This window comes from Pelodiscus sinensis, chromosome 2 (assembly GCF_049634645.1).
Source record: "Pelodiscus sinensis isolate JC-2024 chromosome 2, ASM4963464v1, whole genome shotgun sequence".
NCBI classification, from domain to species: Eukaryota; Metazoa; Chordata; order Testudines; family Trionychidae; genus Pelodiscus; species Pelodiscus sinensis.
In genome coordinates, this window is record NC_134712.1 from 256,746,431 (window position 1) to 256,758,504 (window position 12,074).

Genomic DNA, 12,074 nt, shown 5'->3' on the forward strand with positions numbered 1-12,074 from the left:
TCCAGTAAGATTCTAAGAAAGGGGAGTACTATAATTTGGTTATCACAGTTGGAGGTTTTGGAAAGAATTTACTGGTTTCCTATGTACCAAATTTAAGATTCAGTTAACTGCGTAAGGTAATGCAACAAGGTAATTATGCCAAGTAAGTTTATTGGCCTACCCCTTATTTCTGCTCCTTAGTTATTCTAAGGTCAGGTCTACACTAAAAAGGGAATATCGAATCAAGATACACAACTCCAGCTATGTTAATTACGTAGCTGGAGTCCACGTATCATGTTTCAAGTTTCCCCTACAATCCTCACAGCCTGAGGCTAATGGGAGCAAATGTTCCCATCAGCTTCCTTTACTCCTCACAGGAGCAAGAGCCCCAGACACTGATGGAGGCACCCTCTGAGTTCAATTTAGTGAGTCTTAACTAGTCTTACTAACTCAAACTCTGGAAAATCAATCGCAGCAGCGTTGATATTCCATTTAGTGAAGACATGCCGGGGTCATTTGTGCTGGTAGGTGAAAGCTCTTGTTGGGACAATTCTGTATGAACGTGTCATTTTGAGATTAAATATATTTAAACTACATTCTGTACAAAAACCTTTAAGTTATAAGAGGGAACATCTTCGTGATCACAATCCAGTTCCCAGGGGATAGTTGTCCCAATGACAGAAAAATGCTCAACGGGAATCTTTGTTGGAAGTCTCAATAGAAAGCTCAAGGATTGAACTTCCCCCTCATTTGTAAAGTAAGGGAAGCTTGCACTGATGCCATGCCTTTTCTGGGAATGAAGACAGAACTTTTGTCTCTCAGGCTAAAGTTAGCCTCTTTCTTAACCTGTACTAAAGTAATACATATACATGAACTATAGTATGTTTCAAGATACTGATTATATTGACATTTATAGAGCAGATATTTGGAAGGAAACCCCTACCAACTCAACAGCACTAAAAGCCTAGCAAGATTCTGCAAGATACATTACCAACCATTATTAGGCTTTTCCCGTGCCGTTTTAAAGACCGATATGTACTTACAGGAGACTATGCAATAAATGATTGTTATGGACAGTGATGCATGTTTCTTAAAAAGCTAATTAAAAAGAGAAATTTTACCAAATACATGTAAAGTCAACATTTTGGGACAATGCCAACTTTTGACAGTCAGTTTCAGTAATGCACCCTTCTCTACTCACTGTTTGACCCTTTGACCTCTATATACAAAGCAGGGGTAGTGGGAAAAACAATGAAACTCTTCACTTCAGTTGAAGTGGTCCAGAGGGCAACTATTTTTGTCAACTAAGGCTTTTCATGAAATGCAAATGGCTTTATGTTTTAAGAAACAGTCAGACCACATCACCCCTGCCTTCATCATGCTTCAAAGCAGCACTGGTTCCACCTAACTCCCAGAAATTTGTAAGATAACCAATAAATAGTCTGCACCATGCAAAGGTGTAAAAAGGAGAGGAGGAAGCAGAAGAAGTGAAAAAGAGTTTTCAACTAGCTATGGAAGACTATCTAGAAAGCCTGGACCAGATACTTATTTATTTGGATAACTTCTTTGAATGGGTTTCTAATTTAAATATGTGAGTAATAAAAGTGGGCTTAAGCTTGACTTTAATATTTAAAACAAGTTATAAAAAGAGTTATTTATAAAATCAACCCCACCACTCTCCAATCATCCAACGAAAATTGTCTTCACTTGATCTGACCACAGACCTTCTCTTGCATCACCTCTAAACAAATTAGTAACAGAACACAACAGCATGAAATGTTCTCTATGTATAAATGCAAAATAATAATTGTAATCTTTATTACTGGTTTATTCTAATTGTCTCCTCATCTTGTTTTCTTTCAATGAATTAAATCAGAGAGAAATCACTGTGCCAGACTGACAGACCTCTAATCATGTAAATGACCTAAATCAAAGCCTGCTATTGTTCTTTTGAGCCCTTACAAGTTCAACAGACCAGGAAGCATTGACTTAGTTTTCATAACAGCAGCAATGGTAAGAGTTACAGTAAATCATAAATCTTTTAACAAAAGATGTTAGTAACTGTGCAAACATCACTGTAACAATCCATAGCTGCTTTTCATGCAAATGTTCTAAGGTGCTACACCTCCAATGTTATATTCATGCACTGGGCAAACTGAAATCAATCCAAGGGACATGAACTATGCAATGTGCTCAACAGAGCTTGCAGACATTGGCATCCATTTCAGGACTGAGCCAAACTGCAACCAGACTCAAGGGCTTAAATCATTAGTATGAATAAAGCAATTGGGCAAATGTAGGGAAGCTCTTAACTGATCATTCCCAAAACAGTAAGAATTGATTTCAGTAAAGTGAAAGACCACATTTTCTTCAGCATCTTTAAAAGGGAAGGAGCTACCTGCAAATTGTTAAACTTCTCAATGGAAAAAGAAATCTGAATTTTAATTTCCAATACTTTGACCACTGCTATGGGGGGTACTAGAGCAGTTCTTACAACAGCAAAAGTCGTACTTCATAATACTGTATACAAATTCAGTTATTATGGTACTTTCTGCTTTCATTAAAGAATGTCAAACCACTTTACAAAAAGCATTGCTAATTATATCCGTAACTGTTGTTTGAGATGTATTGCTCGTGTTCATTCTACATTAGGTGCATGCATGCAACATGCACTGCTGCCAAAGGTTTTTCCATTAGTGGTATCCATTGGCCTGGCTCTAATGCTCTCTGGAGCCACAAGCATATGTGCTGCTATAAGGGTCACCACTGGCTATGCATCTTCTCAGTTCCTTCTTGCTGGTAACCCTGACACAGAGATAGGAGAGAGGGTCATAGAACGGACATGAGCAACACAACTGTAACAGAAAGGTTAGGAACTGTTTTTTCCTTCAAGGTGTTCATTCGATGTAAGTGACTCAGACGCAGTACGCCAAGAGGCAGGCTCGGAGTTCACAGACTTTCTGACAGCAACAGGACTGTCACTTTCTGCTCTCCTGAAATTGGCATTGTTCTGGGCCCGTTGGGCAACAGCATAGCAAGATGCAAAGGTATGTACTGAAAGTCAGGTTGTAGCCCTGTAGGAAAATGACCTGGTTCTTAACGAATTGAGACACCACCTTTGGCAGGAAAGCCAGGTGGGGTGCAGGTAGTGGATTCTGATACAAGGGTCTTGGTTTCAGAGACCTTTCTGGCTGAGGTAATTGCTACCAAGAAGATGACATTCCAAGATGGAAATAGCAGAGGGTAGTGGCTTGAAGGAGGGGACTCATAAGAAATAGGTTTAAGTCCCATGAAGAGAGTGGCTTACGGACCTCAGGTTAGAGCCTCTCCAGCCCTTTCAGAAACCGTAATATCATCTTGGAAGTACACTTATCTGCCACTCACTAGAAGGTGGAAGGCTAAGATGGCTGCTAATTGCATCCTCATAGATGTGAAGGCCAGGCCTTGCTGCTTTATGTGGAGCAAGGAGTCCAAGACAGATTGAACAAAGGACATACCAGTGGGACAGCAGGGGAATTTATTGAGATCAGTGATGTCAGGGTTTAATCAATTAAATGGTTAACTGATAAGCATTAGCTTATTTGTTAACCTTACTGGTTAAACTCCCAGGAGTTGCCCGGAGCTTGTGGCTCCGGCAGCTGCCGGAGTGTATAACCAATTGAAATTAAACTGGTTACATGGTTAGGGTTTTTTTTTTTATTACTATTATTTTTACATCCCTACTTGATATGCCCATACCAAGAAGCATTTCTACGTGGTAGGTAGACAGCCCTGTATACAGCTTTCTATTATCTCGTAAGACCTGCCAGACCTGTTCTGAGCAAGCCTGTTCTTCTGAATTCGGTCATGCAACATCTATACATTTAGTTGCAGGAAGGAGATTATCACTGACATAACGGGGATATGTCACTTCCTCTTTCCTACTCTCTATAGTCAGGAGAAGCAACATTCGGGTTATCTCAATACTGAAGAGATGTGAGGGTCCTTTTACGTTAAGTGTGATATTAAAATATGGACTGACTTTTTCCGTGTGAGTGGGGGGAAACTGTTAATGCACATGCATCATCCTTCCAAAAAAACCTCCATAACAGCACCTGAGGATGCAACACACTTAAATAACACTCCAGAACAATTTTAAAAGTGCTCACCTTCCATGGTTTCTCTGGAATGGGAGCATCTTCAATTTCAGCATCAATATCACTAGCATGAACCCAAGTATCATAGCTAAAAGGAAATCAGATGAGAAAAAATGAATTAGTTCTCTTTGTTGTTCCTTCCAAAAATCACTGGCAAGACTGCCATCAAAGCATTTTCAAATCATACCAGTGGGACAGAATGGTATCCAGTTATTTTCTATCAAAAGAACAATACAAAAATTTACATTTCTGAGTTAGACATTTATGAAAAGCTCACAACAGTAAAACCATATGTTTTCTGATAATTTCAGGTTTTGAGGGGGTTTAAGGGAATTCAAGAGTGAATTCTTATTTCTCTGCACCATTAATTTATTAAGTTGCCTCCATGTTCCATAACCTTATCTATTTTAATTAAGATTCATTAGGCCCTGAAAATAAAGGGCAGCAATCCAATCTTTCCCAAAAGCCTCTAGTTCTATAGAATCCATCTGACCATTATTTCCTGTTTCATCAAATTATATGCCATCCCAAAAAATGGTTGCTTATAACAATACAACCAACTAGGGATGTAAAATCCTGTTTAAAATATTGCTTCTCATGTGTGGCCTCTGACTGATTTTTCACTGGATCAGTGGCCCCTGACCCAAAAAAGGTTCTCCACCCCGCTGTAGAGCTTATGCCTGCGTAACCCTCTATAGTATGCACAGCCTATATTGACAGAAGTTTTTATGTTGGTGTAGGAATGCCACCTCCTTCAACTAGATTAGCTTAATTAACAAAAACAATCTTCTGTCAATATAGCTGGGCCTACACTGAAGGTTCGTCAGCATAGCTCTGTTGGTCGGGATGTGTTTTATTCACACTCTGACACACACAGCTATGCCAATATAACTTTAAAATGTTGTCAGAGTGAACAAAATCTCGCCTTTCTAGTTCTAGGTACTGTAATAATTACTAGGTCACTAGCATGAGACCAATACTCTGTGCACTGGGTGCTCTAGCCTATGTTCAATCATTAAAAAATGTGTGCAATCATTAAAAAAAAACCAAAACAATCAAATAGTGTGCAAAATGGCGAAAAGAAGGGAGATATTAAACTTTTATTTGATGTGAAACCAACAAGCTTGACCTTGTGCCTTTATTCTGTAGGACTAGAAAAGAAGAGTACAACCGCAGACCAGATAAAGCTGGGATGTCACCATTTTGTTTGAAAAACAACATGCAAGTTCACTAAACTCAACCACAGCTATGAAGCTACAGAAGGTAGTTTGATCTCAGGAGAAATACATCCAATAAAGCAAGAGGAAGAATTCACTTGTATGAGATGATGGATTAAATTATCTGCAATTTCAAACTGCTATGATTTAACCCCTCTCTTTTTTTAATATAAGCTTTTTCAGGATTGAGAGATGAAGGTTTTCTTCCCCACCTGTCTGGATAAAAGCCCCAGTGCACCAACACTTGCTTATCCTTCTTCATTACAGGTCTCAACCATTCATCTGCAATATGAAAACAAAGTCAGATTTAAATAGTGAGCTAACTCAAGCAGTTTGTCTCTGCCATAATCAGAGCAGAATTTATTTCAGTCACCTCCAATAAATGTCAGATGCAGCAGGGAAGCTACAGGCTTTTTTGTTTTGTTTTTAATGATGCATTTCCTTAATTGAGATAGTGCGCTAGGGTAACCAGCAAGATATCATTAGTTTCTGTCTAGACTGTGCATCTGTCCTAAAACCTCTACTATTGGCCTTTTGGGGGGATGTGCATTGGGCTATTATGAATGCAAGATCCACAGCAAAATGAGATAGGTAAATAGTAGAGCTGCTGAAAACTTAGGTCATCTGAGCAGCCTTTTCATCACATTCCAGTTTAAATGATCTTTTTAAAATAAAGTCTTTTTAGGCCCCTATAGATCCACAAATAGTCCCTAAGGCCAATTCATCCACAGGAATAAACCCACTTGAAGAGTTAGTCTGTGGGCACATGCAGTGCCAACAATAGAGATGTAAACCCCTGGGTCACTGGCTAATCGCCAGAGTTTTACTACCCTGGTGACTGGTTAATGTGTAAAGGCTTGGAAGTGGTCACTTAAGGTACTAGAAGAGGGGGAGGATTTCTGGATGATGAGAGGTAAAGTTGGATTAAGATTCTAGCCCAATAGTTCACAAACTTTTGCACTGGTGAGTCCTTCCATATAGCAAGCCACTGAGTAAGTTAAAAACATTTTGTTGTGTATTTAACACCATTATAAATGAAGAGGCATAGTGGGGTTTGGGGTGGACATTGACAGATTGCAACCCCCCCACCACCATGTTTGAAAACCCCTCCTCTAGTTTGCCCTCAAAAGTTCTACCTTTCCCAGCCTGCTCCCTGGTTCTAGCAGTTCCTCTCTCCCCGTTTGCTGACAGTTGCTAACTCCTAAAATACCAGGCTGAGACCATGGTAAGGAGCAGAAACAGCTCCTGCAGTACAAGGTTCAGTAAGAAGCTGCTTAAGAGGCAAAAGTAAGGTAGAAAGAGACAGGAAGGCTAGTTCCCCATGACAAACATATCTGTTCTAACTACTGTAAGGTTTGAAGCCCAACCTTTTCCCTTCCAAACTTTTTCTTGTCAATTAGCAACTATTTATACCCTACCCACTAAACACCCGGCCCCCGGGGTCCTTGTCAGAGCTCTGCACATCTGAAACTCAAAACTCCAGTCATCTGAAGAAGTGGGCTGTGCCCATGAAAGCTCAGGATACCATCTACATGTTTTGTTAGTCTATAAAGTGCTACCAGACCATTTGTTATTTTTTAAGTTTATCCTGTACAGACTAACTCAGCTACATAAGAACATAAGAATGGACATACTGGGTCAGACCAAAGGTCCATGCAGCCCAGTATCCTGTCTACCAACAGTGGCCAATGCCAGGTGTCCCACAGGGAGTGAATCAAACAGTTAATGATCAAGAGATCTCTCTCCTGCTATCTATCTCCATCCTCTGACAAACAGAGGGTAGGGACACCATTCCTTACCCATACTGGGTAATAGCCATTTATGGACTTAAACCTCCATGAATTTATCTAGTTCTCTTTTAAATCCTGTTATAGTTCTAGCCTTCACAACCTCCTCAGGCAAGGAGTTCCACAGATTGACTATGCACTGTGTGAAGAAGAACTTCCTTTTATTTGTTTTACCCCCAGAAGCTTCTGAATACCCAGTCACTCATTCCACTGATTTGATTTTCACCCATCACAGGCATTAAACCAGATATAGTATACCAGAAACAACAACAACAAAAAATGCTCCTCTTTCAGGAAGATGGCTTTGAAGTAGACATACTAGCCTCACATGAGGGAAAATTCAGATTCTAAAGCAAGAGTGATAATCTAATCTGACCTCCTGCATAGTAAAAGCCATAGAACATCCCCAAAGTAATTCCTAAGGCACAGTTTTTAGGAAAAACATATGCTGACTCTGCAGAACTTCCAAGACAATACTGGCCTCATGAATCCAATTTTTGTTCCCTTCATGTAGAACACTATTAGTAAACCACCTGTAATGACACTTGGATACTTGCTAAACCAGGGACAATGAACATAAGCTTTTGCTTATCTTGCAGTAAGAATGTGAGCATGATTGAATATAGAGCATGCCTCTATATGAAACCATGGTACGCCCGCATCTTAAATACTGTATTCAGATGTGGTCGCCTCATCTCAAAAAGATATATTGGCATTGGAAAAGGTTCAGAAAAGGGCAACAAAAATATTAGGGGTTTGGAACGGGTCCCATATGAAGGGAGATTAAAAAGATTAGGACTTTTCATCTTAGAAAAGAGGAGATTAAGACAGGATATGATAGCGGTTTCTAAAATCATGACTGGTATGGAAAAAGTGAATAAGGAAAAGTCATTTACTTGTTCCCATAACATAAGAACTAGGGGTGACCAAATGTAATTAATAGGTACCAGGTTTAAAACAAACCAAAGGAAGTTTTTCTTCACACAGTGTACTGTCAACCTGTGGAACTCCTTGCCAGAGGATGTTGTGGAAACCAGGACTTTAACAGGATTAAAGAAAGAACTAGATAAATTCATGGAGATTAGGTCCATCAATGGCTATTAGCCAGGATGGGTAGGAATGGTGTCCCTAGCCTCTGTCAGAGGCTGGGAATAGGTGACAGGAGAGGGATTGGTTGAAGATTCCCTGTTCTGTTCACTCCTTCTGGGGCACGTAGCATTGGCCACTGTCGGCAGACAGGACACTGGGCTAGATGGACCTTTGGTCAGACCCACTCCAGCCGTCCTTATGTTCTTATTACACTTAGATATATATCTGGCACCACAGAATCAATAGTGGTTTTTCTGAATGATTCCAGTTGTTTCTAAAGGATGTGTTAAAGCATTTATATTTTTCCTCCATGGCAATGGAGAAAGGCAAGAAGCATTTAGATAACTGGAGAACACTACTCAAACTGATTTTTAAATGTAGTTCAGATTGAGAGTCTGAATTACGAAAAAATATTTCTTGAGTTCATGGCTACCTGCAATAAAGCCATCTTTAAAGCTCAATCAAATCAAGACTTAAACAGAGCCACCTAGCTCCATCTAAGAACTGCACTCATTCCTATTAAGGAGGGGGGGAGGGAGAGAGGGAGGGAGGGAGAGAGAACTTCTGAACATAAATGAGATAGCTATATACTAGCATTATGTCCCTGGGAGTGCAAAACACATTCAACAAAGGATACCAAAAGATAAAACATAACATGCTCCAGTCTACACACAGACAAAACACTCCCATCTAGTGGAAATCAGTTGCAAATACGCAACTCATCTCTATTTCAACTTTCTTTATAGTATCTCACTTTTGCTTCAGGGAAATCCAGTCTTCCCTTCTCCCCCAAAATAAAATAAAATTGGAGAATGAAATTTGAAAAAGTAACTTTTTGTATTCTTAGCTTAACATGTATGATACACGCATAATAAAATGCTCCTAGATAAACTATGCAACTTCACACAATAGCCTCATTGAAAACTACTATAGTCTTGATTTATCTAACACACCCATTTCATTGATTTTCACTGCCACTTGTGGCTTAAAGCAATTCAGATACACATGCAGGGAAGCAAGGATGCTAATCATACTTCTATCCCTATGAAACTATATCAAAGTCGTTTTTAATTCTCATAAGTTTTATTTTGGCTCCTGTGTTCTCTACCACAGATTTACTTCTATTTCTTAAAAGGTCCATCAAGAAAGAGGAGAACATTTAACCTTTTTGATGATTTGTATATTCTCTCAATCCTATCTCATATTAGTTTTCAGTGTCATTTTTATACGTAGTCACCAAAGTCTCAATGTGGTTCCATTTTAGCCATAATCCCCTTGAAATAAATAACTTTGTATGGATTCTCTCTACCACCCAGAGATCGGGGCAAATACAAATCAACAAGGTGAGATCACTGGGAGAGATGGCCCAACTCAGGCTCTGTCTCAAGCCTTGACTATCCCACCAATTTGCAAACATTTTGTAATCTGTAGCAATTCCTTCCTTTGGCTCTCCTAGAGTGTTGATCTTCCTTTGCATCTCCTCTAACTATAATTCAGAGGCACAGAATAATCTGTTTTGCACAGCACTGAGCACGCTGCCAGTGCTTAATGTTAATTAGGGATGTAAAAAATGCATTTAAAAATGTAACTGTGTAACGGCTAAAAATCATAGTGGCTACATGTGCTGCAGAGCCTGCAGCAAAGCACGGGCCCTGCTCTGAAGGAGGCGGCTTTGGTGATGCAGTGAAGCTACCTGCCTGGGAGTGTGATTGACTGGGGCTGCTGCCAGTCCCTCTCCTGGGGAGGAGGCTTCGTCACAGGTCCTGCAGCCAGCTCCCCAGGAGTGGGGCTGGCAGCCCTCACCAGCCCCTCTCCTGGGTAGCCAGCATGTAATCTGAGGCTGGGGATTGGACAGGCCCACCACAGACAGAGGGAGCTCCAGCGGGCTCTGTGGGGCTGGAGCAGCTCCCCAGCCAGAGGGCTGCTTGGTTAACCAGACCTGGTAAGCCTCAGCCATTAAGGGTGAGGCTACTGGTTAATCAGTTAAGCTTTTAAATCTCTAATGTTAATAGGACAGACTTTCAAATCAAGGCCTATATCATATGCTTTCCAGAAAATATAGACCCAGCTCTATATAAAAAAATACCACCTTCCCCCCCTCCTTCTCCCGCCCACAGATTGTGACACAGGACATTTAGGACTACAAACCATTTACAATCAAATCTCGACAGTTACTGCTTTTAGAACAGCTCTCAGTATTAAAATTAGTGCATTTTCCTACCTAGGGGCTTTGTATAGAACTTTAGCAGTTAAGTGTTTTAGTTACAAGATTCATAGAGATCAACTCTGTATTATTTACCATCATCCAGTGAGGTAGGATTAGGATAAATATGATGGGTGGCTTTTGCCCTCTCATCAGTGACGGTTCCCTAGGGAAAAAAGTGAAACATGCTTGAGAATCCATAGCAGAATGGAAATAACTTCCTCCTACAAACAGAAAAAACTTTCCATTTTATAAACACTAATGAGTGATTTTTAGTTACAATATAGTAAGATCCAGAATATAAGCATTCAACTCAATTACTGCCACTATTCTTTTGGAGATTACCTCTTTCCCCTAACTATGCTTTTATATATTTTAAAAAGGATTGCTTCTGGCACACAATCCTATCTCTTTCTGGTATCGCCTTGGGCCTTCTCACCTTCAATCTTTTCTTTCCTTTCACTGATTTTTCTTTCATCATACTTCATTTTCTCAAACCTTGATCTATGCAAGTCTATTGTGTACATTCCTATGAGAAGACACCTATAACTGAGTAAATATAAACACACTGATCCAAACTGTAATTTTTAAAGTGATACTATCAACTTGATTTTTTTAAAACAGACTAAAAAAACTATAATTTCTGATGGAGCCTCCTTTAAATAATGTGTCCTGAACTTTAAAAACAAACTTTTAAAAAAAGATCCTTTAAAAATAGAGGGTTGTTCTCCCCCCCCTTCAATTTTAAAAGGATCTGTTTAACAAAGGAAAAGACTACAAGGGAGAAAACAATGACACTGACAACATTCAAAGGTCTGTTAAATGTTGTATTAGTCAATTATAAAAGATTGATTTTTCTCTGACTTGTTTGTCAGTGTAATCTGAGGTTTTATTTGTAATTGTAAAATATAACCATGCCTATGTGAAATTGTGTATTTTCAAGCTGATAGTGTCCATTTTCAACTGTTTACTGATTTTTTTAAAAAAGAATCAAGAATAAATTAGAATATCCAGCAGATCATCAGCAGAGGGGAAAAAAGTTAGACGACCTAGGCATCGGAGAAGACACACATTTGAGATGAGAACAGAGTATATGAGAGATACCACCAGAAGGCTGCTCAGGTGGCAGAAGCTGAAGAGGTAAAGTTCTTTGCCCCACTGATAAGATCACAGAAAAGGACACAGGAGAGGCAAGTAATCTTTCAGAAAAAAGGAAAGACAACAAAGGGAGGAAGGACCAACAAATAGGATTAAAAGCTTTTGGAAATAGACATTTTTAATTAGGACCAGAAGTGAACAAATAAAAAGTGTGTCAAAAAATTAAATTCTGAACCCCAAAATTAAAATTCTGCAAATGTATGTCAAATAAACATGAAACATACTTGAGAATCCATAGCTGCACAGATGCGGGAGATTACTATGAAGATCCTCTCGGGGGACAGATTCAGCAGTGAAGCTGCAAACACCCTGACACGGTGCAAGGACAGAGCCTGTCCCAGAAACACCTCAGAGCCCTGCCCCTCTGTGCCAGGCAACAGCAATTTTCTTCACTGTGCTGCAACACCAGTGCAAACCCAACCTTTGATCTACAAGCAGTAAGTGGTCCGTCCATAAAAGCAGCCAACAAATTTTTGAAAATAAGCAGCAACCTTCTGAAAGGCAC

At 39.7% G+C, this 12,074-nt stretch overlaps 1 protein-coding gene across 4 annotated transcripts in view; it reads right to left on the reverse strand.

The window, feature by feature from the left end:
- SMARCC1 (SWI/SNF related BAF chromatin remodeling complex subunit C1) overlaps positions 1–12,074 on the reverse strand; it is a 142,234-nt gene that overhangs the window by 109,110 nt on the left and 21,050 nt on the right. For all 4 annotated transcript variants that reach the window (XM_075923022.1, XM_075923025.1, XM_075923023.1 and 1 more), the window contains 3 exons: positions 10,508–10,577; positions 5,545–5,614; positions 4,128–4,203 (listed from right to left, as the gene is read on the reverse strand). In XM_075923022.1, coding sequence (XP_075779137.1) covers positions 4,128–4,203; positions 5,545–5,614; positions 10,508–10,577 — 216 coding nt within the window. The remainder of the gene's footprint in view (positions 1–4,127; positions 4,204–5,544; positions 5,615–10,507; positions 10,578–12,074) is intronic.